The sequence below is a fragment of the Acinonyx jubatus genome, chromosome B4 (genome assembly GCF_027475565.1).
Source record: "Acinonyx jubatus isolate Ajub_Pintada_27869175 chromosome B4, VMU_Ajub_asm_v1.0, whole genome shotgun sequence".
Classification (NCBI taxonomy): domain Eukaryota; kingdom Metazoa; phylum Chordata; class Mammalia; order Carnivora; family Felidae; genus Acinonyx; species Acinonyx jubatus.
The window spans coordinates 42,264,335-42,292,042 of NC_069387.1; the positions used below are offsets into that span (position 1 = coordinate 42,264,335).

At 36.2% G+C, this 27,708-nt stretch overlaps 1 protein-coding gene across 6 annotated transcripts in view; it reads left to right on the forward strand.

The window, feature by feature from the left end:
- Positions 1 to 27,708, forward strand: part of RIMKLB (ribosomal modification protein rimK like family member B) — a 71,262-nt gene that overhangs the window by 26,200 nt on the left and 17,354 nt on the right. For all 6 annotated transcript variants that reach the window (XR_008300093.1, XR_008300094.1, XM_053225792.1 and 3 more), the window contains 3 exons: positions 23,516 to 23,746; positions 25,632 to 25,718; positions 26,795 to 26,998. Coding sequence is in view for 4 of the 6 variants with exons in the window: in XM_053225792.1 (XP_053081767.1) it covers positions 23,516 to 23,746; positions 25,632 to 25,718; positions 26,795 to 26,998 (522 nt within the window). In the remaining 2 variants the exon portion in view is untranslated. The remainder of the gene's footprint in view (positions 1 to 23,515; positions 23,747 to 25,631; positions 25,719 to 26,794; positions 26,999 to 27,708) is intronic.

Here is a 27,708-nt window from a genome sequence, read left to right on the forward strand (position 1 = left end):
AGATTCGTGAAGTATTCAGTCATTATTTCTTCAAATATTCTCTCTGTCCCTTTCTTCCCCTCCCTTTCCTCATCCCATGTACTCTGTTTCTCTCCCTCATTTCTGGGACTTCTGTAATATGTATGTCTCCTCAAGTTTAGTGATTCTTTTTTCTGCCTGTTCACATTTACTTTTGAATCCCTCCAATGAATTTTTTATTTCCATTTTTGTGCTTTTTATTTTCAGCTTCAGAATTACTCCTTGGCTTCTTTCTGTATTGTTTTTATCTATTGATATTTCTATTTTGCTCACCATGGTTTTCTGGATTTTCTTCTCATGTTTCTTTAGTTCTTTTAGCATCTTAGAGACAGTTGTTTTAACATCTTAGTCTAATGTCTCTGCTGTTAGATCTTTTTCAAGAACAGTTTCTGTTGATTTATTCCTTTGAACATCTATACGTTCCTGTTTCTTTGTATTCTTTGTGAGTTTTTGCTGAGTACTGCATATTTGAACCCCTAGTAGTGTGGTAACTCTGGAAATCAGATTCTCTTCCTTCCCTAGGATTTGTGTTTTTTGTTTGCTGTTTTCATTTTTATTTCTTTGATTGTTGTAGGCTGTCTCCTTGCTGAGGATTAGCTGGGGATGTAAATTTAATGTCTTCTCAGGACTTTTCTAAACCATTTCCGAGTCATGCACAGGCACTTTGTAGTTTTCCATATATGCAGTTGTTTTTTAATGTCCTGGTCTTTAATGTCTGGCTCCTGAAAGGGGAAAAAGGGCAAGACAGACAGAGGAGGGGGGCAGAGAGGATATTTGAAGAAATAAATAAATACCCTGGAAAACACTTAACCTGGATTGGTAGGGGCTTATAACAGTGGATGGGGGTAGTATAACAATAATGGCTACTGACCTCTTTGCCTGAAATTGTAAGATCAGAAGCTGCAACCAGCCATCAGAAGAGAGATACTCAATATTCAGAGGACAGGATCCTTTTAGCCAGCCTTGGCTCCTGCAAGGTGTGTCAGCTGCCCCAGGAACAGATGCATAGTATGCCTGAGGGGTGGGGGATGGCTAGTGCTCCTCTGTTAAGAGCTGAAATTGAGCAGAATTCACTGTATTTTACTATTCTTGTCATTTCCCGAAAGTTTCAGTCCTTCAACAAACTTGAGAGTTCTAAAGCAGTTATATCTGATTGTGCCAGTGCAATTATTGTATAATGGCAGGGAGACAGATTCCTGGTGCACCCTACTCCATTACCTTTCCAGAATCCTCTCTTCTGTCATGTTTCATTGATGTTCTCTTTTTCTTTTTGTTCTGATGTTTTGTATTTTGTATCTTAATGGATATATGCATTGTAAATATGTTCTTTCACTCTGCGGTTTGCCTTTTTGCTCTGTTAATGGAATATTTTGGTGGATGGAAGTTGCCAGTTTTAATTAGGTATAATTTATATTTATTTGTTTTGGCTAGTGCTTTTGTGTCCTTGTTAAAAAATATTTATGGAGCCAGGAATTCCTTTGAGGGGTGCCTGGGTCGCTCAGTCCGTTGAGCTTGGAGCCCATTTAAAAATCTCTCTCTCTTCCTCTGCCTCTGTCTCTCTCTCAAATAAAAAATAAATAAATAAAAGAATTCCTTTGAGACACATACTGAAATACCTACTTGATAAAATAAGAAATTGTTAAGTGAAATTATGAAGTTGGGGAAAGGGACATATGATATGGTATCTTTTCTAAAGGGAGAGTGATATGTGATTATAACCTTTGCTGGTTTAAAAAATGGATAATGGAGCGGCACCTGGCTGGCTATGTCAGAGGAACGTGTGACTGTTGATCTTCGGGTTGTGAGTTTGAGCCCCACGTTCGGTGTAGAGATAACTTAAGAAAATAAAACTTTTAAAAATAAGAAAAGGGAGCTGATGGAAGGATAAATCATAATTTTTAAAAATATGGTTACCTTTAGGGAAGAGAGAAAAGGTTGAAGAGCAAGCATGAGCTAGACTTCTCTGACTCAAAATAATCTGTGGTTGGGGAAAATGGGGATGTAGAGAATAATAGAGAATAATTGATAATTATTGAAAGTAGATGAATAGTATATTATTGAAAGTAGATGAATAGTAGATGAATTCATTGTAATATTCTCACTACTTTCCTTTTTAGAAGTTTCTATAATAAAAAATGTAAACTAGGGGTGCCTGGGTGACTCAGTCTGACTTTAGCTCAGGTCGTGATCTCACTGTTTGTGTTCGAGCCCCCAGTCGGGCTCTGTGCTGACAACCGAGAGCCTAAAGCCTGCTTCAGATTCTGTGTCACCTCCTGTCTCTGCCCCTCCCCAGCTTGCTCTCTCTCTCTCAAAAATAAATAAACATTAAAAATTTTTTTTTAAAAATGTAGAATAAATGTAGAGAAAGTTTGACCTGATGAAAATTTGTTATTCCCAAAATCACTTCTTGAGTTAAACTAAAGCTTTTTGTTTTACTCTAGCAAATTCACCGGAAAATACACATTGCTTTGAAAAGGTCACAAAAGGTCATGACACTACACTTGATTTATAATAGGCCTGTCTTACTGTTTAGGTTCTATGCGTGTGTAATACATATTTATGTAATTTGTGTCTTTCATAAAACAGAAGTTTTATGGCATGTACTTGTTAGCATTTTAGAAGGGCCCTGTGATTTTTTTTTTATACCTTACCAATGAAGACTTTTGTTTTCTTTAGGGAGAGATGGCAACAACTCAGATTCATATTCTCCAAAACTTATTTCATACCTGAAACAATTTGTAATCTTCTTTTCACATATTTTTATGTCTCTGAAAAGCTGTTGTGTCTGGAAATATTTTCTTTTTTTCATTTTATTTCGTTTTTAATTTTTATTTAGTTTTGGGAGGGAGGAAGAGAGAGAGCGTGAGTGGCGGGAGGGCGGGGTGGGGGTGGGGGGAAGAGAGAATTCCAGGCAGGGTCAATGCTGCCAGCACAGAGCCCAATGCAGGGCTGGATCCCACAACCCTGGGATGATGATCTGAGCTGAGATCAAGAGTCAGACACTTAACTGAGCCACCCAGGCACCCCTTTTTTTTCTTCTTAAGAATGGTTTTGTAAGAAGAAATCAGTTTGCTTTTACATATACTGAGTTACTTTGGTATTTTGGTTTTAATTTCTAGATTTACCAATTACCTACTTTTAATATACACATATACTTTGTCCCCCCACTCACCCCATTAATGTTAATAGTGCTATCATGAGGTTGATTCAGTCATTTGAAACAGTTAGTGTTAATGACAGCTCAGCTGGTCCTAATTCATTGAGCTAATCCTCACTATTTGGCACTCTGCCTCCCGCCCCCCATGTTGCATTAGTAGATAAACCTATCCCCAAATAACACTTAGTTATTTCATATAATTAAAACATTTTAATTTATTCTGAACATTTTCCTTAAATGTTCCCCTGGAAGTTTCCTCTCAGTTAATTTCAAAGGAAAGAGAAAGAAACATTTTGAGAGCACTACTGTATATAAAGCATAGTGCTAGGCACATGTATCTTTTTTTTTTATTTTATAAAATCATAATAGCTTTATATGTTTCCTAATTATAAAGTGACACAAACAGTACCAAAATATAAAGATTAAAGCAAATGTCAGTTGAAATTTTACCATCCATAGGTTTATCACTGCTAAACACACAAACATAAATGAATTACTTCATATTGTCCTTTAACTTTTTTTTCACTTATCAGTGAGTGTCATCTACTTGTCAAGATACTAGGTACTGGAGATACAGAGTTTATAGCAAAATAGACATTCCACCTGGTCCATGGCTTCTTTAAACTAATTGGGAAACATGAACATTATATAAAAGTCAAAGAAATAGTTACACACTAAGCGGTATAAAGGAAAAGTATATGTAGTGTGATATGAGAGAATACACTAATGGAATCTAATTTATTTTAAGATTTTTTTTTTAAAGTAATCTCTACACCCAGTGTGGGGCTTGAACCCACAACTCTGAGATCAAGAGTCACACACTGTACCTACTGAGCCATCCTGGTGCCCCTAACTGGAATCCAATTTAGATTGAGTTAGATAAGGCCTCTTTAACAAAGTGACACTAAAACCTGATGGATAGATAGGTGTTATCCAGGAATACAGTGAGAGGAAGAGTATATGCATTGCTGTTAGGTAGTACTCCTTTGCCATAAATTCTTGAAGAGGAATCACTGTTCATTGCCAGAGTGTCCTCCAGAAAGGTTGTCCTTTTCCAGTATTCTCTCCAGTGCGATTGTTTTCATTTAGTTTGAGTCACTTTTCTGCTTAATCTTTTAGAAACTTGATCTATGATTCCAAACCCAGCTGGACAGTGAGATTTATAGTCAAAAAATAAGTTGGGGGAGCCTGGGGTGTAACTCAGTCAGTTGGAGCATCTGACTCTTGATTTCAGTTCAGGTCATGATCCCAGGGTCATGGGATTGAGCCCTGTGTTGGGCACTGTGCTGAGTGTGGGGCCTGCTTAAGATACTCTCTGTCTCTTTCTAAGATTTAAAAAAAAAAAAAAAAAAAAAAAAAAGAGGGGCGCCTGGGTGGCTTAGTTGTTTGAGCGTCTTCACTCTTGATTTCAGCTTAGGTCATTAGATCAAGCCCTGCATCAGGCTCTGTGCTGACAGAGCCTCCTTGGGATTTCTCTCTCTCCCTCTCTTTCTGCCCCTCATCCATATGCTCTCTCTCTGTCAAATAAATAAACTTAAAAAAAAAAAATCAGTTGTTGAGTATTCAACGGAAAAAGCTTTTAATGTCTTCAGTCATCAGGAAGAAATTTTTTTTATGAACTCAGGCCTTCTGTCCCCTGCCCCCGACCTTATCAAAATAGTAGGGAGCTTTGGTTATATTTAGTCTGTGTGCTAAACCCAGTGTTGGGCTGGAACTCAGTACCCTGAGATCAAGAGTCTCTTCCTACTGAGCCAGCCAGGCACCTTTTCAGTGATATAACTGAAGGAATTTTTATCTTTTCTACCAGCACCAAGTACCAGTCTTAGCAGCTGCCTATCCCTTTCCAGAAATAGTTCAGAAAAGTGAAGCAATTGGATTAGTTGCCCCTCTAATGCTTTATTTAAACTCTTGGATTTAGGGATCAAATTGCTCATGGAAATGGCTGCAGTTTTTATATGTGATGTTGAGTGTTATAAATTAAGATATGAATATAAATATGTATGTGAATATTCATATGAATAAAAGTTATAGTGATAATTTATAGACAAGTGACATAAATTAAGAAATGTGATATTCTTGCAAATAAATAAGTAGGTTCTTTTCATTTATTTATTTTTAATTTTTTTTAATGTTTATTTTTGAGACAGAGAGAGAGACACAGAGTGTGAGCAGGGAAGGGGCAGAGAGAGAGGGAGACACAGAATCTGAAGCAAGCTCCAGGCTCTGAGCTGTCAACACAGAGCCTGACATGGGGCTCGAGCTCATGGACCACGAGATCATGACCTGAGCTTAAGTTGGATGCTTAACTTATTAAGCAACCCTATTTATTTATTTTTTATTTATTCATTTATTTTTAATTATTCTTGGGGGAGTGGGGGAGAGAGAGTGAGCAAGCACATGAGGAGTGGAGGGGCAGAGAGAGAGAGGGAGAGAGAGAATCCTAAGCAGGCTCTGCACTGTCAGTGCAGAAGCCAGGCTTGAACTCTAAAACAGTGAGATCATGACCTGAGTGGAAATCAGGAGCCACCCAGGTGCCCCTAAATAAGCAGGTTCTTAATTATAAATACCATTTCAAAATAATTCCCTTGGTTATGTTATAGGAAGAGATAGTGATGAAGTGTTAAAAGACCTTGAGTATCCCTGGTCTCTGTCCCCGAAATATAGTTATTAAAGATAATGAAAACTGCCCTACCAAATACTAATAAATTGCAAGGAGTAAATATAATGTAGATAAAGTTTCTAGTTCAGTTCTTGGCCTGTGGTACATTCTTGTTTCTTTGCCTTCAATATCTATTCCTGCACCCCATTTCTTAACTAAACAGCACATTGATTTCCTTTTGAGAAATTCCTTCTTCCACATTGTGCAGTCTTGTTGGGGCTGTTACTTATGGTTCCCTACCCCTGGATAGTCAAGCTGGGCTGTAGGTTGGAAGTCTATCTTTATTTCTCTTGTCCCTTTGAGTAGTTTGACTCAAGGATAGAAGGAGAAAGTTTGGAATTTAATAATTTTCGTATGGCATCTTAAAATTTTAGGTTGTTTCTTTGTTCCCAGATTTGAAGAATGGCCATGGTCTTTTTTCCCAAGCCCGTTTTTGTCATCATTCTTTTTAGTTCTGAAGTTCTAAACAAAATCCTATATCCATCCATCCATTAATTTTTTTCTTAATAAAGTTGCCTAGAGATATTTTAGTTGCTTACAAATCCAATAACCTTAACCAATACAGAAATTAATTCTGGAGAGCAGATTGTGGATTGATTACTTGGCATAGGTAAGACAGAAGTCCAATTAGATTAGAACTATTCCAGAGAGGTAATCTAATAACCTATGGTACACAATGTTAAAAATGGTGATTAAGTAATTACCTTTATTTACTTGGAACCATGGTCGTCTTTAGTGTAAAACTCAGAGGAATGGTAGGTGTTGCCAGATAAAACCTGTTTTAGAAAGTGTGAGGGGAGGGGGCGGCTGGGTAGCTCAGTCGGTTAAACCTCCAACTCTTTGATTTTTGCCTTAGGTTATGATCTCACTGTCTGTGGGTTCAAGCCCCACATTGTGCTCGGTGCTGGCAGCATGGGGCCTGCTTGGGATTCTGTCTCCCATTCTTTCTCTCTCTCTCTCTTTCTCTCTCTCAAAAATAAATAAACGTTAAAAAAAAAAGGAAGTGTGAGGAATTGGGAAGTAGGAGGGTAGAATGGCCTTTTGAAGGCAATGGAGGAACTCAAAAGGAATGAATAAGGAGTTCGTTCTAAGTTCTTTTTTCAAGGCAAATAATAGAATTCAGGGGCTTTCTAGTATTTGGGTATATAGGTTTAACCTAACCATTAGAGTATATTCCTGCTGAAAGGAGTCTTCCAGCTATCACGCTGCTTAGGAAATTAGCACAGCTAGAGATTTGGAGGGAATTCATGTAACACAAAAAAAGAGATCGGGCTTTAGAACTAGCTAGACCTAATTGTCCTGGCTGATCTAGTTATTAAACAAAACCTTTTGCCGTTGGTCAGACTGGTTGTCTGGTTTTATTTACTTGCTATGAAATTAAATGTTTGTAGTTTTCTAACAAGTAGGAATAAAAATGAAAACGTCTATTCAAGGGGAAAAAAAGCCTATTCTATAATGTTGTGCTCAGAATTACTTGAGATGTGTATAAAATTCCCTGGTATGATATCTGACACACAGTAAATATTTAATAAATGATGTTGTTATTGTTGACAGGAAAACATAGTGTTATTCTGTTTATGCAAAGTGCTTTTCAAGAAGTTAATTGCTTATTTATTTTAGTTTGTTAGTACACTCTACACTAAATCTGGGACCTGAACTCATGACACTGAGATGAAGATTTGCATGCTGTGTGGACTGAGCCACGCAGGTGCCCTTTATGCACAGTTCTTTTGATAGTTGTGAAATTGGATGATCCTAAGACTATTTTCTGAGAGGTGCCAAGTGACAAGTCACCAAAGAACTTAGAAGAGTAGTGAGTGTAGTTACTAAACTGACTTAGGCAAAGAATGATACTTTAGTCTGAGGTCTTAGAATTCAAATTTTAAAATTATATATATATTTTTACAGACACTTATATAAAAATACTCAAAGTTTATTACAAATATTAGCTCATTTGATTCTGGCAATAATCCCATGTGATTGGTACTGTTACTCTCTGTATTTTACAAATGTGAAAATGGAATCCTTGATTGGTTAAATGTTTTACTCCACATCATAAAGCTATTAAGTGATTGAGCCAAGATTTAGAATCAGGCAGTCTGTCTTCAGAGCTCAGAATATATTCGTATTTCTTTTTCTTACATACAAAGTGGTATACTATAAATACTCTTCTGTCTGCTGCTTCTTTCCTCCATTAGATTCTCCAGGATGCCTTATGCAAATAGTGTCTGCAAATGATGATAGTTTCCTAGTTTCTGTGCCTTTTACTTCCTAGTGTACTGGATTAAGTAGGACCTTCAACATAATGTTGAATAAAAATGATGATAATGAGCACACTTGTCTTAGGCTTTATCTTAAAGGGAGTGCTGTGATTTTGTTCCAATAAATAAACCTGATACTTACTAGATTTTTTTTTTTTTTTTTTGGGCAAATACTATTTGCCAAGTTAAGGAAATTCCCTTCTCTTACCTTTTCTAGTGATGAAAGAGGTGTTTTTCTTTATATGTATACATATATATATTTTTTATGTTTATTTATTTTTGAGACCCAGAGAAACAGCACGAGTGGGGGAGGGGCAGCTAGATAGGGAGACACAGAATCTGAAGCCAGCTCCAGGCTCTGAGCTGTCAGCACAGAGCCTGATGTGGGACTCGTACCCACTAGCCACGAGATCATGACCTGAGCCGAAGTCGGATGCTTAACCAACTGAGCCACCCAGGTGCCACAAGGGGTGTTTCTTTTTAAACCACATACTCATCAAGACTTATTTATGGTCAGTTTGGTTTTAACTATTCTAGTGGGTTTGAAATGGTGTCCAGTTGTGGTGTTATATCCCAGGTTACTAATAAGGTTGAACATCTTTTTATATATTCTTTTGGGTATCCTTACTTGTAAAGTGCTTGTTAAGTCTCTTGTCCATTTGCTTTGGTTGTTTGATTATTTTACTTTGGTAAATGCCTCATTTGTGGCTTGCCTTTTAACTTCTTAATGGTATCTTAATAAAAAGAAGAATTTACTTTTAATGTACTGTAACTTGTCTTATTGTTTATGGCTGATTCTTTCTGTGCCCTGCATGAAAAAATCTTTTCCTACTTTGACATCCTCAAGATAACCTCTTACATTAGCTTTTAGAGAGTTAACGTCAAAGAGTTTTGTCATTCATATCTAGATGTATGTATGTATGTATGTATTATTTTTGAGAGAGAGAGAGAGAGAGAGCACGAGAGTGAGCAGGGGAGGGGCAGAGAGAGAAGGGGACAGAAGGTCTGAGGCAGGCTCTGTGCTGACAACCTGATGTGAGGCTTGAACTCTCGAACCGTGCAATCATGACCTGAGCTGAAGTTGGAAGCTTAACTGACTGAGCCCCTCAGACACCCCCATTCACATCTAGGTTTATAATCCACCTAGAATTGAGATTTGTGTATGGTGATAGGTAATAGTAAAGGTTCATTTTCTTTCCATTTGAGTGTTTGGTTGTCCCAGCACCTTTTATTAAGATTGATCTTTCCTTACTGCCTTCCAGTGTTGTCTTTATCATAAATCAAGTATTTGTACATAAGTGGGTTTATTCTGCTCCTTTGCTTAATTGTGATTCTTTTCACCAGCATGACAGTGGCTTAATCACTACAGTGTCATGATATCCAGTAGAGCAAGTCTTCTCTTCTTCTTCAAGAATGTCTAGTTATTCATGTTCTTTTGCATTTATTCATAAATTTTATAATCAGCTTGGCAAGTTCCACAGAAATACCACTTGGCATTTTGATTAGAATTTATATTGAATTTATAGATCAATTTGGGAAGAAATGACACATTCATACCATTAAACCTTCTGATATGTGAATATTGGCCTGTGCTTATTCTCTCTCTCACTGTCTTTAATTTCTCTAATGATATTGTGCAATTTTATCCCCCAAGGCCTCGCACATCTTTTATTAGTATTTTATTCTTATGAATTTTATGTTTATGCTGCTATTGTAAATGATAATTAAATTTTTTAAATTTCTGACTCATTGCTGGTTGAGTTTAATATACTGACAGTCAAATAACTTACTTTTTCAGCAATTTAAGATAGATTATTTTGGATTGCCTATTTCTAAAATTGTATCATCTACAAATAATAACAATTTCATATTTCGTTTCCAATCCTTAATGTCTCACTTTTCTTGACAACACAGGACAAGACCTTTGGACAATTGTTGGATTAAATAGTTATAGTGAACATTCTAGTCTCATTCCTGATCTCAAGCTTTCATTAAGCCATTAAGAATGATATTGGCTATAGGATTTTTAAGATAGCCTTTATCAGATTAAGGACATTTTCTTCTTCGAGTATGCTAAAGATATTTTAAAATCCTGAATGCTTGTTGAATTTTATTAGTGTTTATACATCTATTTAGTGGTTATACTTATTTTTACCCAATAGCAGATTACATGATTAGTTTTTACAAGTTAACCAACTTAAATTTTAGAATAAACCCAACTTGCTTATGATTATTATTATTATAATTGGGTTAATTTGTTAATATTTTGTTGCAGATTTTTACATTTATCTTCTTGAATGAGATTGGCTTGTAACTTTTCCTGTTGTGAATTGGTCATTGTTAGTTTCTGCTAACTTGTGTTTGGCCTCATAAAAAGGGCTGAGGAGTGTTTTTTGGTTGTTACTGTTCCTCACTGTTTTCTGGAAGACAAAAGCATAGTAATATTTTATTTTTTCCTGAAATGATGGAATTCACCTTTGAAAGCTATTTATGCCTAAAGATTTCTTTGTGGAAATGTTTTAGTTAAAGGTTTATTGTTTTTAGTGATTCTATATTTCTTCTTATGGCAGTTTTGGTAAATTGTATTTTTCCAGAAATTTTTGTACATTTTATCTGACTTTTCAGATGTGTTGTTCACAAAATTTTTTCATTATCTTTTCAGTGTCTGTAACATACGGTGAAACTCCCTTTTCATTCTCACCTTTGTTTATTTGTATTTCTTTTTTTCCTCTAGATCATTCTCGTCAGGGTTTTAACAAATTAGTTTTTTAGGGACAAACTTTTAGCTTGGCTTGTCTTGCATTTCTCTCTTAAAAGTTTTTCCTTCTTTGAATTTTTTTTAATGTTTATTTTTGAGAGAGAGAGAGCAAGAGAGACCGAGAGATCGAGCATGAGCAGGAGAGAGGCAGAGAGAGAGGGAGACACAGAATCTGAAGCAGGTTCCAGGCGCTCAGCTGTCAGCAAGGAGCCCAGTGTGGGGCTCGAACTTACAGACTGTGAGATCATGACCTTAACCAAAGTCAGGCCCTTAACCGACTGAGCCACCCACATGCCCCATTTTTCCTGTACTTTGGGTTTGTGGATATTAATATGATTTCATTTATCTTTGGTGTTTTTGGTTTGAGTTTGCTGGTTTTTGTAAAGCAATTTATTGGGACAATTTTGTTTAAGGCAGTATAGTCAGACTCAGACCTGGGCTTAAACCCCACTTCTCCTTAAAAACTGTGAGATGTTTGAATTTCAGTAAATAGTAATTGAGCATTTACTATATGCTAGAGAGTGCTACGGGATACAGCTGTAAAGAAGATGCTCAGAATCCCACTCTCATGAAATTTATTTTCTACTTTCTCTAGCTCTCAGTTTCCCAGCTGCAAGAGGGGATGATGAATGACAGTGGTGATTACGAGTTTTTAAGTGCCTATTATGTGCCGGATACTTTTTCAGTAATGTTAACCAAGTTAGTCCTCACCACAGCTCTGTAAAGGAACTATTCTTACTATCCCCGTTTTACAGATAAAGAACCTGAGGCACAGAGAAGTAATTTGCCTGAGGTTACACAGTGGGTAAGTGGCAGAACTAGGTTTGAATCAGATGTGGGGTTTTGTTACATGCATGCTAGAGAAGACCTTGCAGTAGATCTCACTTTCTCTTTTTGCCTTTGCTATCCTCTCACCATTATCCTTTGCTGTTTGGGGTTCAAATGAAACATTTGAGGGAAAAACCTTAATCTCTTACATTCCCTATAGTTTATTGGAACATTCAGTATTCAAAGATTTTGATATAGCTTCCCTCCCTTTGTGTTTTTTGTTTTGCTTGTTTGTTTGTTTGTTTTTGGAGTTCCAGTAGGCTTTTATTGAGATAAATCAACAAAAATCACAGTTTATCAAACATTTTTTTGAAACTGTGTAAGTTCATCAGAGACTCTGGGCTGTATAGGTATACATACAACATAACACATCCCAACGAAAACAGTCCAACTGGAACATCTCTTCCGTTTGTTACTAATTATTCCATAGCCTTTAATTTATATTTATTTAAAATGATATAAATATGTGAGTATATTTTTATGTTTCATTTTTACTTTAGCTGTATTCAGAAAGTTCTAGTTATCATTAGTTGTGTAAGCTACTGTTGATTACCAAAACTTGGTAGCACAGATTGATACAAGTATATGTCTTTAACCTGGAGCCACTGTTAAAAAAATTTTGCCCCTTTTAGAGTAGACAGAGGGGGCTTGATACTTAAAGAAGCTTTGTGTATATCACAAGCTTTGTTGCCTCTCCCCCTCTCTTCTACAGCAGTCTGTTGCTGGAAGACCCCAGTAAATTTTTTGTGGCTGGCTTCACTAATAGCGACTTCAATTATATATTTCCCCACTTATCTTCTGTATAGGTTTTCTTTACCATTTCAGGAAAGATTGCTATTTTGTGGAAGAGCAAAATATAATTAGGTTAGACATAGTATTTTAGTTTTTAAATTTTCAGTCATATTAGGATAACAGTAAGGAAAAAACTTCATAAAAGGAAGGTTTCGTGCTAAATTAGCAAAATTTAAGTATATCTTCTTGTTTTTAATAGTGAGTTCTTATGCATCAAATATTAAATAAATCAGATCAGTTTGATTGCAGTTGAGGACAAAAGGGGATAAAGAAACAGGTTCCTAAGTTTTATTGCTATTAAAAGTTACCATTTGTGCTATCAACCTACCCTCCTCACCATTGTAAACTCAGAGTAATTGATAGTCACTAACAATAATTAAGCACTTAGTATATGCCAATAATTTATTAAGTACTTTACGTGCATTTTCTTCCCTGTCATTCTTCTTAAAACCTCTCAAGTGGGGCTAGGATTTTATCCCAAGGCTCAGAATATCTTAAAGTGGGTACTCAGCAAATGTTTTTGAATGAATAAAAGAAGGAATGGATAAATGGAAGAGTCCCTTAAAGGTATTTTTTGTCTTTTTGTTTATCAATTTCAGGAAATATTTCTCCTAAGATAATTTTTTAAAAACTATCTGTGGAAGCACTATAAAGAATGTACTGAAACATTCTTGAATGTTTGCATTTATAAAATTTAAAGAGATGAGTAATTAAAAAAAAAAAATTTTAATGTTTACTTTTGAGAGCAAGAGGCAGACCGTGAGTAGGGGAGGGGGGCAAAGAGAGAGGGAGGCACAGAATCTGAAGCAGGCTCTGAGCTCTGAGCTGTCAGCCCAGAGCCGGATGCAGGGTCAGACTTACAAACAGTGATGAGATCATCACCTGAACCAAAATCAGACACTTAACTGACTGAGCCACCCAGGCACCTCAAGTGATGAATTGTTTTAGATAGTGACATCACATTTCTTGCCTCTTGATGTTGATGTGTCTTGCCTCTTTCTGCCAGTTTTTGGGATACAGTTGGTCATCTTGACCTCAGATTCCTTATTTGTTAAAGGTACTTGAAAAAGATCCTAGCAAGTCACTACCTTCAATGAAGATGCTTTTAAAATGGAAAGGGGCTCCTGGGTGGCTCAGTTGGTTAAGGGTCTGACTCTTGATTGGCTTAGGTAATGATCTTGTGGTTCTTAGGATTGAGCCCCAAGTTGGGCTCCATGCTGACAGCACATAGCCTGCTTGGGATTCTCTCTCCCTCTCTCTCTCCCCCTCCCCTGCACTCACTCTCTCTCTCAAAATAAATAAACTTTAAAAATAAATAAAATGGACAGTGATCGTCTGATTGCTTGTTTGCCTTTCAGTTTCCCTTTTTCTTTTCTCCTTTTTAAAACTTCCTTAGTTTATTTAAACCAAAAAAACCCCACCAAACAGTGGACCCAACTTTTTTCTGTTTTTTTTTTTTTTTTTTTTTTTAAATGCATGCCTGTAATGCTGCAGTGCGGCAGTACTCAGTGATATTGAAGTGCACTGTTAAGTAGTCTTCCTTTTGCTTCTTTTTGTGCCACTGATGAGGGATCTGGAAAGGAGTTTTATTAGTGCCTCATTCACAAAAGGGCTTACCTTCTTTGAAGAAAAACATTTTGTCTCTACCTGGGATTACTAGCTAGATAAGACTTGGAAACAAATTGGAGGGAAAAAGGACAGCCGAGGGGGTTAACAAAGGATGTTTTGATAGCAAACAACAGATCTCTTTAAGAAGCAACTAACCAGATAGGAAAGGCATCTTATAGATGGCATAAGAATGGATTCTTCCTTTTTTTGAAAGAGGGAGAAAAGGAGAGAGCGAGCTCCCGGTGAGGGGCAGAGGGAAAGGGGGGAGAGAGAATCTTAAGGAGCCTCCATGCCCAGTGCAGAGCTCCATCTCACAGCTGTGAGATCATGACCTGAGCTGAAATCAAGAACCACTTAACTGACTGAGCCACCCAGGCAGCTCAAGAATGGATTCTTAATAGTATACTTGTTTTTGGTGTTTGGTTAATAGCTGTTTGAATTCTTACCCACCCTTAATAAAGACTTTTTAGTGTTTTGTATTACTTTTTTTGGGAATTATCTGACCTTTGGCACTATTCATATCCATTGTCCAGTGGTTCTCTTCAAAATAGGTAATTACTTTTCCTACTTCATTTTGATTAGTTTGGAACCTGGTAGGGATGTGAGGGGGATAGAAACCAGTAATTAAAAAAAAAAAAAAAAAAGACATTTCTGCTGTTTTAGATATATGTGAAGACAGATTTGCAATTTGCATTTATGCAAGTTTTATGCCTATTATGGTAGACATTATTCTGTGTAACCTGATCCCTCTTACTGAAACTTTTATTAGTTATTGCTCTAGAATAGATTAATTGGGAAATAGCTGTATGATAACATGAGTATCTTAAAATGTTCAGAATTATGTGGTCTGTTTTTGGTGATATGACTCTGGAGATTTTGCACTGTGGGAAATACCATTTTTTGGTGAAGAATAGTTTTATCGGTTAGGTAATGAATCGGTTTTGTGGACTATTGACCTAAAACAACTAAATTTTGTTACTTGAATTCATCTGGGAGTGTGGAGCTCAGTTCATCTCTTACACTGCCACCTTGCTTTTTTTTTTTTTTTTTTTTAGCTAGAACTCAGAGAAAAAATGTGCTCGATTTCTGGTCCTAGATATGGCTCTGAATACCTTTAGTAAGTTATTCTAGCTTTTATTTAGTCTTTCCTTTTCTCCCCTTTGAAGATGAACTAACAAATTATTTTACTGCAGTAATAACATTTGGAACATAAATGGCAAGGGATGTGGGACGGTAGTTGAACAGTAAATGGGCTTTCGGTATTGATGAAATGAATGGATGAGAGACCGTTAAAAAAATAAGAGTGAAAAACTAAGCAGCAAGTCCCAGAGATTTTGAAATAGGAATGACTAACACCAATTTTCTTCAGATGAATTTGATAAGATTTCTTGGTTTCTGCCTGTGTCTCCAAGCTTTGTATTTAAAATTTTCAGTGTATAGTAAGTTGAAAGTACACAATAGAATCATGAACAGCTATATTCTTGCTGCCTAGATGGAGTGTTCACTAGTAACCTTTTCTTTCACTTGCTTTCTCCTAATATGTATAAATATCATATACATTACGTATAGCTTTTTGAGGGAGTTATTAGACTTTCACAACAAGTAGCTGTCTTCATGTCACTGTTACCCCTAAATACTTCAGTATCTGTAGCCAAAAAATAACGACACTGTCCTATATAATTTAATACCACTAGCACACCTTAGAAATGAATAAGCCTGTAATATTCATCTAGTAAACACTCTAGAATCAGATTTTCACAGTGGATTCTAAAATATCCTTTAGTTATTCTCTTTTAAGTTCATGTATTTTGAGAGAATGAGAGAGTTGGGGGGGCAGAGAGCGAGGGAGAGAGATCTTTCAGTTACTCTTTTCACATCGGGTTCTGTAAGGGTTTATGGAAGGGTACTGGATGTAATGTCTACCTAGTCTTTCTAACTCTAACAGTGTTTCCATATTTCTCAGTGACATCAACTTTTTGAAGTAATCAGAACAGTTATCTTTAATGTCTCATATTCTGGGCTTGTCTAAGAGTTTCCTTGTGTTATCTGCCTTCTGAAGCTTCCTGTGACTTGGCATGATTAGTTACAGGTTATGCATTTTGAATAAAAAATACTGCCTAGGCGAAGGTAGATATTCATAGTGCATTCAAACAGGAGGCACAAAATGACAGTCTTTGCCACTATTAGTGATGCTAAATTTGATCATTAGGTAAGTAGTGTCTATATGGTCTGTTACAAAAACCTATTTTTACTCTCAGTTTAGAAAATCTAAATTTTCTAAAATCTATATTTTGGTACTGTACAAATCTCTCCCCCCCCCCCCAAAAAAAAAAACCCAGCAACCCCCCCCCCCCCAAATATCCCTTCAACCTTTCTTAATACTTTTAGCATCTTAATGATTCTTGCCTCATTCACTTATTTCATTGGGATTTACAAAGTGTTTATTTTTCAAATTTTGTACTCCTTCTATGTTAATTGACATTTATCTTCAAAGAAAAGCTTTTCCTACTAGTGATAAACTATACTTCCTATTGAAAAGTTGGGATAAATGTAATTTTTCTCATTATTTATTAGTTTTTAGAATAAGGAATTGGGTAGTAGTCCCTTCAGTGATAGCAAATGAGACTTTTTTTGCCCATTCTTATAATTGTTACGAATTCATGAACTTGTTTTGTATTCACAGTGTTATCAATTAATTATTATTTTTAATGGTCAAGTAATCTGAAATTTGGCTAACAGGACCCCTCCTAGACTCTCTCCTGTGTTTTTAGTGACATACCTCCCTTAGTCTTTGAGTGCTTCCTTGATTTCCGGCACAGAGATTGTGTGCGTTTTTAGTAGTGCACAAAAAGTACCTTTACTTGAAACTTTCGGTTAAAGCTCAAAATCCCAGAAATCCTGAAGAATCCTTCTAGAACACTAAAAGATGGGAAAAAATTAGTCCTAGTTAGCAAGGAACCTATCAGTTGCCTGTTTCTTGTTTCCTGAGTACAAAAACACTAGTACTTACTCTTTTTTCTTGCCCCCAAAATACTAGTACTTATTTTTTTTATTAAAAAAAATTTTTTTTATTTTAATGTTTATTTTGAGAGAGAGAGAGAGACAGAGAGAGAGAGAGAGAGAGAGAGAGAGAGAGACAGAGCGTGAGCAGGGTAGGGGCAGAGAGAAAGGGAGACAAAAAATTTGAAGCAGGCTCCAGGCTCTGAGCTGTCAGCACAGAGCCTGATGTGGGGCTTGAACTCATGAGCGAATTCATGACCTGAACTGAAGTTGGATGCTCAATTGACTGAGCCACCCATGCACCCCTCCTTTTTTTTTTAATGCTTATTTACTCATTTGAGAGAACACGAGTGGGGGAGGGGCCGAGAGAGAGAGGAGGAGAGAGAGAATCCCAAGCAGGCCTCATGCTGGCCGCACAGAGCCTGACGTGGGACTCTGTCTCACAAACTGTGAGATCATAACCTGAGCCGAAATCAAGAGTCGGATGCTTAACTGACTGAGCCACCCAGGTGCCTCACCTAGTACTTATCCAAATAAGGGTGTAGCCAAACTCTACTTTCAAAATCACAGATTTACATTAGAGCTACATGAGAGATTCTCCAACTAATTATTGGCAAGGAGAGTGTTAATATCCCAAAAGAATCTCTCAACTTGAATAATAATCAGCCCGTAGCACCTTCTCACTCTGATTTAAACCAGCAGCAGACTTTTAATATGTAATACATTTTTAAATCATTTTAGTTTTCATCGCGTTAAGTGTACTTTTTAATCCTCATGCCCTGTTTTCCCCATTCCCTCCCCTCCTGTCCCCCTTCTGGTAACCATCAGTTTGTTCTCCATAGTTAAGAGTCTGTTTCTTGGTTTGTCTCTTTCTTTTTTTCCTTTGTTCCTTTGTTTTGTTTCTTAAATTTCACATGTGAGTGGGATCATGTGGTATTATCTTTCTCTGATTTATTTCACTTACTGTAATATTCTATAGTTCTGTCCATAGCAAGATTTCATTCTTTATTTTATGACTGAATAATCTGTTGTGCGTATATACCATGTCTTTTCTGTTTACTCATCAGTTGATGGACACTGGCGGTTCCCACATAGTTTGGCTGTTGTAAATAATGCTGCAGTAAATGTAGGCATGTATGTATCCCTTTGAGTTAGTGTGTTTTGGGTAAGTACTGAGTAGTGCAATTACTGGATCCTGTGGTAGTTCTTTTTTGATTTTTTGATGAACCTCCATACTGTTTCACAGTGACTACACCAGTCTGCGTTCCCACCAACAGTGCAGGAGGGTTCCTTTCTCTCCCCATATTCACCAACACTTGTTTCTACATAATGCATTTATCTTGAAAATATAGGAACAAAAATTGTTCCCACACCCCATTGCTATACTGAGGTTAATTTACTTTTGGTTGTTAATGCTTGATCATATATATACTTAATCTGAAATGTGATATCTATAATATTTGTTTTGAAATCTTCATCCCAGTACAAAATATAATTAGATCAACAGTTTCACAAGTTTAGATTTAAGGTAAGTAAAAAAGACAATATATATATGAGAAAGTAGAGTTGAAAACAAAGCTGAGTGGTAGTAGCACATCCAACTGGACTACCTGTTTTTACAAGTGTAGTGGAATTGGGAAAATTCTGTACACGTTCATTTGCATGTGTGTACTGAATAACAGGGATCTAAGGCGCAGTCATTTCTTATTTCAGTTTTATAAACTCTACATCAAAGATAATAGCATTTGGTAAGAGTGCCCAAAAGATCAGTAACACTAAGGCAGAGTTGTGAGAGATGTTGCTTTGTTTTTTTGGGCTTAAATTCATCTGTACCTACTCCTCTTTCTAGCCTTGGTTCATCTCTGCTTGTATAAAATAACAAAGTGTTTGTTTCCATTCAGGAGGTATTGAATTTCTTCCCATCCTCAGTAATACCCATATAGTATGGTATGCAGATCTGACTGCATTTTGGGTGAAAGTACTCCCATACTCCCCATTTCCAGTGGCAACGGATAGGTAGTTTCTACTGGTAATGTGGACTAAGATTGGTACATTTCCATTACTTTCTTTATCACCTTTCTTAAAAGGTACAAAAACTGTCTCCAGTTTAGGGAAGTGAAAAGAAAAGGTAATAATGGTTGAATTTTCTCTTGACAATTGACAGTATCTCTTTCTTGAATAAACTTCTCAAAACTCAGTCTTCTTGTTACTTCTGTTTTATTTAATGAATTTGATCATTCCTGATAATACTGTCCGTTCCTCTCTTTTGCAGTACTACTTAAAACTAGATTCTTCTAGTTTTTGGCTGATTTTTTTCCTCGGGTTTTTAGTTCCTTTTCTGTCTCTTATTGGGACCCGTCAAATCTTGGTCTTAGGTTTCTCTGTTTCTTCCTTTTATTTTTTCAGTCTGTATATCCCTGTTTCTTTAGCTATTATCTCTTGGGCAGATTCCAATAAACAGACAAATAAGTAGTACGCACATGTGTACACACACTCCATATTCCAAATATGAATTATGTGTATATATAACGTATATGTATAGTTTCAATCCACAGTTCAGCTATTACAGAATAGTTCTGCTTTGATGTCCTCATATTATCACCAGATTCTTTTCTGTCTAGATCCAAATTCAGCATCTTCTGCCCTAAAATGGCTTTGCTTTTCAACTTCCTCATTCTCCATATCCTAGTCTAAAAACTTTTAACCCCCAATCTGGTCAGTAGGTTTCTTCCAACTAAAAAGAAGAAAAAATGGTGTTTAGATTTGCCTGTAGAGGCAAGTCATTGCAAAACCCTAAGAAATGAGAAAGTGCGGGATTGCAGAAAATTGAGTGCTGATCTCAAGATGTAGCAGCACGGTGAATGATTGTGAGAGTGCCTGAAGCAACTGGCAAATCCTCACATGTGCTGGTGACCACATACCTATGTGCAGCTGCTCCTGGAGAATAATGACTTCTATAGCTCTTTCACCTTTAAAATTGTATATAACTGTCTCTTGGTGGTAGATTCTCAAAATGGAATCCTGCTGGTAAGGGAGTATAGGAAATGCTTCTAGATCCTGCCATACAGGAGGGATTAAAAGATAGGGATGGTGTGAAGTGTCAACAGGCAGCACATACCCTCAGTTTCCTTAATCAGAACAGATATAAACTCTTTAGCTCAGAATTTGTGGATCCAGCAGTTCCAGTTTTGAGTATTTGCCTGAAGAAAACAAAATCACCAGCTCAAAGATATATCTCAGTGCTTCGTTGCAGCGTTATTTATGATAGAACACAGAAATAACCTAATTGTCCATTGATGGATGAATGAATAAAGAAAATGTGATATATATTTACATACATTTGAATATTATTTAGCCATTAAAAAAGAAAATCCTGCTGTGTGTGACATTATGGATGGATATTATGGCTGTTCTGCTAACAGAAATAAGTCAGAAAGACAGATACTGTATGATCTTACTTATATGTAGAATCAAAAAAGTCTGAACTCCTGGCTACAAATCAGAACAGTTTGGTGGGTGCCAGAGATCTGGGGGGATGGTTGTTGGGGAAATGGGAGATGGTGGTCAAAAAGTACCGACTTCCAAGTTATAAAAATAAATCCTGGGGATGTAATGTACATCATCGTGACTATGGCTAACAATACTGTATTGTATATTTGAAATTTGCTAAGAGAGTAGATCTTAACTGTTCTCATCACAAGAAAGAATTTATAAGCGTGAGGTGATGTTAACTAACTTTATTGCAGTGATCATCTCTCAGTATTTTTCATATATTAAATCATTATGTTGTACACCTAAAACTAATAGTGTTATATGCCAGTTATATATCAATAAAAACTTGTGGCTTTGCATGCTTGACACCTTAAATGACCAACCTTATCTTTTACATTCTGTCAATACAAATTGCAGTTGAAGCACATATTGTTTGTACTGCTTTTTTGCTCTGTGACTTCTCCCACTCCCTTATATGTGAAGTGTCATTATTCTTTTCTTGAAATACACACGTTCCTAAGTCTTAGGCCCTAACTCAGCTCTTACCCACTGATCTCTCCTATATTAGAACTTCCATCATGTTTGAAAGTGTCTCCTACTAGAATGGAATCTTCTCAAGAGTAAGGACCTTATTTGCCTTATTTGCCAATCCAAGCCTGCTCTTTATAAAATAATCTGACACATACTAATTGCTTAATATTTATTAAGTGAATGAATGTCTGAGTAAGGTATTGCTCATATGGTGTATCTATAAGATATAATTGTTAAGTTTTTTTTAAAAATTGAATTTTTCTAAAAATTATATAAATATTTTTCTGTACTTAGCAGGGGGGGAAATATATACTATTAACACTGAGTACTTAGGACGTTGGATGGGAGCAGAATATATCACATATTTTTGTCTTTGTCGTAAAGAAGCATATACTATTTTTATTTTTAATTTTTTAATGTTTTTTATTTCATTTTTTTATTAAAAAAAATTTTTAATGTTTATTATCGAGAGACAGACATTTGTGAGGGAGGGGGAGACACAGCATCCGAAGCAGGCTCCAGGCTCTGAGCTGTCAGCACAGAGTCTGACGCGGGGCTCAAACTCACAAACTGTGAGATCATAACCTGAGCCGAAGTCGGACACTAACTGACTTGAGTCATCCAGGCGCCTCAATGTTTATTTTTGAGAGAGAGAGAGAGAGAAGAAAGAAAGAAGGAAAGAAAGAAAGAAAGAAAGAAAGGGAAAAAGAAAAAGAAAAGAAAGAAAAAGAAAGAATGTATGTGCTGGGGCATGGCAGAGAGAGACAGAGACCTAGAATTCAAAGCAGGGTTCAGCCTCTGAGCTGTCAGCACAGAGCCCAGTCCAGGGCTTGAACTCACAAACTGCGAGATCATGACCTGAGCTAAAGTTGGACACTTAACCAACTGAACCACCCAGGGACCCCTGAAGAGCATATGCTATTTTTAAATGAAAACAGGTTTTTTTTTCCTGAAGATTTTTTTTTATATTTAAGTAATCTCTACACCCAATGTGGGGCTCAAACTCACAACCACTAGATAAAGAGTCACACGCTTTTCTGATTGAGCCAGCCAGGCACCCCAAAGAAAATAGGTTTTAAGGAACAACTCCTATAGATGCTTTGTTCCTTTATTATTTGGGACCTCTTTAAATAGAATGGTATTGGGTAACATCCAAAAAACTTTTATTTATTTTATTTATTTTTTACAGATCTTATATGTAAGCAGATTCCATACCCAATGTGGAGCTTAAACTCAAACCCCAAGATCGAGAGTCACATGCTGTACCAACTGAGCTAGCCAGGTGCCCCAAAACTTTCTTTAAAATCTTTTTTTAATTATAAATGTCCTCGCTTAAAAAAAAATTAAACAAGATGGAGAATTGCATGGAGCAAAATGTGAAGTTGCCCATTCTACCTTTGTCTTCCTGCACTGCCACCCACTCACACTTAGAGAAAGCTACCTATATCATTTATCAGGTCATACATTTTCTATGCATATGTAAATACAAAACTTTTCAGATTTGTTTTTTGTTTTTCTTAAAAATAAATGTAAACAGGTGTTTAATAAAATGCGTCACCTGGGCATAAAAACATATAAGCAAAATCATAAAAGAAGGCAACTTTCTTATTTCCTGCTTTATCTGAAATGAACACATAATGAACATAATTGGTACAGAATTATTTTTATTTTATTCTAATTCCAGTAATTTATTCTAGTTACAGTTTTATATTAATTTCAGGTGTGCAGTGTATTGATTCAGCAGTTCCATACATCAGATTTGATTTTTTTAAACTCAGCATTATGTATCTGGACATTTTTTTCTACATTTGAACATAGAGATTATGACATTCTTCTTAACTTTTTTTTTTTTAATTTTTTTTTTTAACGTTTATTTATTTTTGAGACAGAGAGACAGAGCATGAACAGGGGAGGGGCAGAGAGAGAGGGAGACACAGAATCTGAAACAGGCTCCAGGCTCTGAGCTGTCAGCACAGAGCCCGACGTGGGGCTTGAACTCACGGACCATGAGATCATGACCTGAGCCGAAGTCGGACGCTTAACCGACCGAGCCACCCAGGCGCCCCTTAACTTTTATTAATAAGTAAGCTCTACACCCAATATGGGGCTTGAAGTTACCACCCTGAGATTACGAGTTGTATGTTCTACTGACTGAGCCAGCCAGGTGCTTCTGTGAATTTCTTTTTTAAAGGCTATGCAGTATTTCATTGTATTGGCACATACCATAATTTATTTAACCACTGCAGAAATTCTTCTCATTAAATTTTCTTTTTTCTTATAAAGGAATATAATTTAAGGAAGAATGTCTGTCTGTTCTGGTGAAAATGGTATATTTGGTTTTGTGAGCCCAGGTCTAGTATATTTTGGTATATTCCCTTTAATGGTTTTGGCTTCATTGGGGTGTATTTCAGGTCTACGGATCAATGGAGAACTAATTACTGCCTACCCCCAGGTGGTGGTAGTGAGAGTACCAACCCCTTGGGTGCAGAGTGATAGTGACATCACTGTTTTGCGCCATCTAGAGAAGATGGGATGCCGGTTGATGAACCGACCTCAAGCCATCCTGAACTGTGTTAATAAGTTCTGGACATTTCAAGAGTTGGCGGGCCATGGTGTTCCTCTGCCAGATACTTTCTCTTATGGTAAGTTCGCTAATAAGAATTTATAGTCTAAGTTTTACAACACTGATGGTTTTGAAAGGCATACTAAATTAAGAGGGTTATGTGATACAAGGAAATTTGTGAACATGGAAGAACTTCTTACAGAAGTAATTTTCATTGTTAACAAACTGGGCAGGAGCATTGTGAATCATGTGTCAAGATTTAGTTCCGTGATATTGGTAGAGTAGATTTAGCTATTTTGGGCTTTCTAGGCTGTAAGTTCACTCTTGTGCTCTCAGTAATGCTGTTGTAGTCAGAGAGCTTTATTAATAATGCTTAAATAAATTACTGTTGTTGTCCTCCAATAAAACTTTATTATTTAAAAAAGGCAGTGGGCCAGATCTCATAGGCTGTAATATTCGACACATCTCTCTGTTTAATATCTGTTTATCCTTATTAGCACTTTCATGATAATTTTTTTTGAAGTTTTTTCTCTTATTTTTTAAGGAAATGACACTGTAATAGGTATACTTTAAAACCAGTGCTTCCAAAACCATGGTAAAAGTAAAGGATCTTTTTTTTTCTTTAAAGACCAGTATGCTGTGTATCAATACTCTTACAAAATATGATAAAAAAAGTCTGAGAAATGCCAGATTGTTATAAAAGCTTCCAGTGTTTACTCTTTTTGTATTTACCTGGTTACATATCAGTAGCAGAGAAGTCATAAACAGGCACAGGTTTTTGGACAACACTTTTGAGTAACACTGCCGTAAACAATATTATGTTAATGTATTTCCTGCCTGTCCAGTTCTTTTAGATTAGAAAGGATCAAATTTGCTATAAATCATTGCAATTTTCCATAAAGACATTTTTTTCAAATAAATGTCCAGTAGTATGCTTAGAGAGTTAATGAAGCTTTAAAAAGAAATCCCTATCCTATTCCTACCATTAGTATTTTAAAGAAGAGAACTCCCCAAGTCTGTATGACATGTGTTGATACAGTTGCTGTTTTTAGCAATTGCATAAGAAGAGACAATATGAATAGTTCGAGAATTCTGTCAGATGCTTTTGGAATATTATATTATAGCTTATATCATGGGTCTACACTTTTGATTTTAAGAGAATGGAAAGGAGAAAAGTGTTAGCCCAATTACCAAATACTACCTATGTTCTAATGTTGACAGTTTAAAATTGGGGACTGAATCATCTTAATTTCTCTAGGCTGCAAATGTATGCTACTGCAGTTGCTTAATGAACTTTTTCCTGGTTTAATTTTTTTTACATCACCAGGCTGATACCACAATTCATTTTTGCTCTGATTTTGCTACTGTATCATTTGTTCCTGGGCAGTAAAAACAGAAGAAAACTTAACTCATGGGTACTGTCTGCCGTAGTATACAAAGAACTCTGATTCATAATGGAGATATGAAACATTAATTTGTGTGTTTGAGAGGGATAGAACACACGTAGCATCTTTTCATCCTTGAGTGAGTCTTCTAAACAGACTCATTCTTCTGTTTCTTAATCTTTAGATTGAGATTCTTTAATCTTTAGATTAAAACTGGAATTTAACTACACTAAAGTAGGTCTTGGTGGTTTTGTTATTTGTGTAGTGGAAGATTAAAGGATAAAAATATGAAAAATTGTATAGAACTAGGAAACTTTGTTTTAACTGAAAGATAATTTCCTTAAGTTAGATATTAGAATATTTATAATTTAAGATAACTTTCATCCATTTTAAAAGGTGTTGTTTTAAACTGATGTTTAACTATATTTTCAACTTTTATTTATTACTTTCTCTAAGAAAAACAAAATGTAGCCATCAGGTTCTTACCTTCTATCTCCTGTGTTGCTGACTTTAGCATAGATAACATCACAAAACACCTCTGTTACTATTCTTTTTAAATTTCTTTTTTACTCAAACCAGGTGGTCATGAAAATTTTGCTAAAATGATCGATGAAGCAGAAGTACTGGAGTTTCCAATGGTAGTGAAGAATACGCGGGGTCATAGAGGTGCGTATGAGTTGTCACTATGGCACATCATTTTGAAATTACTCTTGAGAATTAATAAGGGTGATGATACAAAATAGATTTTTTCTTAATCTGATCAATGCTCTTATTATTTTCTTTGTATTTCCTCACGGTTATTGACTAGACAATAGCCTTATCAGTTGAAATGTATAGCTCTTTGGGGCGCCTCGCTGGCTCAGTTATTTGATCAACTTTGACTCAGGTCATGATCTCACAGTTTGTGAGTTTGAGCCCCGTATTGGGCTGTGTGCTGACATCTTGGAGCCTGGAGCCTGCTTTGGATTCTGTCTCTCTCCCTGTCTCTCACTGCCCCTTCCCTGTTCTCACTCTGTCTCTCTCTCAAAAATAAACATTAAAAAAATTAAATAAATAGCCACTTCCTTTGACATAAAAATTGACAAATAGAGCAGTGGAATGGACTAGTGAACTTGGAAATAAAACTAGGTATATAGTAACATACTGCTCTTTTACCCTATGCAAATTTTGTATATATTGTGTAATAATATATAAGACATGGTCTTTTAAATTTTTTTTTGTTTATTTATTTTCAGAGAGAGAGAGAGACAGAGCAGGGGAGGGGCAGGGAGAGAGAATCCCAAGCAGGGCTCTGCACTGTCAGCACAGAGCCTGATGTGGGGCTCAAACCCATGAACTGTGAGATCATGACATGAGCTGAAACCAAGAGTTGACACTTAACCAACTGGGCCACCCAGATATCCCTATAAAACATGGTTTTTCTCAGAAGGAAATGTTTTGCTAATAAACGAGGCTGGCATTATTGGCTCACATGGAGGAATATAAACCTTGGACCTCTACTTCACAACACCTACTGAAATAAATTCTAGGTTACTGTAGGAATTAAGGGAGTGGTAGGAGATTATTAACTTTATCTTAAATACATTTTTGCATTGTTTCAATAACTACCGTAACTGTTACTTTGGTTAAAAATTAATAGATTCTGAAAGAGCAGGTTGGGACCCAAGAAGGTGCAGGTAATACATATCAACTGCTCGCAGTTTAATGACTTACATGTGTTTTTTATTCTTTTTCAATCATAGGCAAAGCTGTTTTCTTGGCTCGAGATAAGCACCATTTGGCTGATCTAAGCCATCTTATTCGCCATGAAGCTCCATACCTGTTCCAGAAGTACGTTAAAGAGTCTCATGGACGGGATGTGCGTGTCATTGTTGTGGGAGGCCGTGTGGTTGGCACCATGTTACGTTGTTCAACGGATGGAAGGATGCAAAGTAACTGCTCACTAGGTAAAAACAATGCATGTGTCTTTCTAGTATATATAATATTATTACAGCTTGTCCAGCGAGTGTTCATATATAATTACAGATCTTTTTACTTAGTAAGTTGAAAAATATTATCTTTCACCTTTCACATATAACTATGATCAGTAGCCGTACCTTGAATATAGTAAATATACTTTTGAGTTGTTTTTCTAGTAGTAAAATTGGATTTGTCTGAGTCATAAATTTTGAGATCTTCCTGCTGAAGTGCCTCAGAGTTTAGTCTGAGTTTTTTCTTCTTTAATGTTTATTTCACTTTCTTATACTTCACTTTCTTAGTCATCCGATCTGGCTCATGGTTTTAAATACCATGTATGTGTTGTGATTTTCACATTTATATCTGTAATTTAGGCTTTCTTCCTGAACTCCAGGTACATATAAATAACTGCCTACTCAGTAGTATCTCCATGTAGTTGTCCAACAGACATTTGAATCTTGACCCAAACTGGTCAAATATTTATTGTTAAAGTATGATGGACATACTAGTTTTAGGTGTACAACCCAGGGATTTAAGTGTACAGCCCAGTGCTTTGTCCCCATATGTTATTATAATGTTATTGACTATATTCCTTTTGCTATACTTTTCATCTTCATGACCTGTTTATTTTGTAACTGGAAGTTGTACCACTTCATCCCCTTCACCTGTTTTATCCCCCTTCATCCTCTCCCCTCTGGTA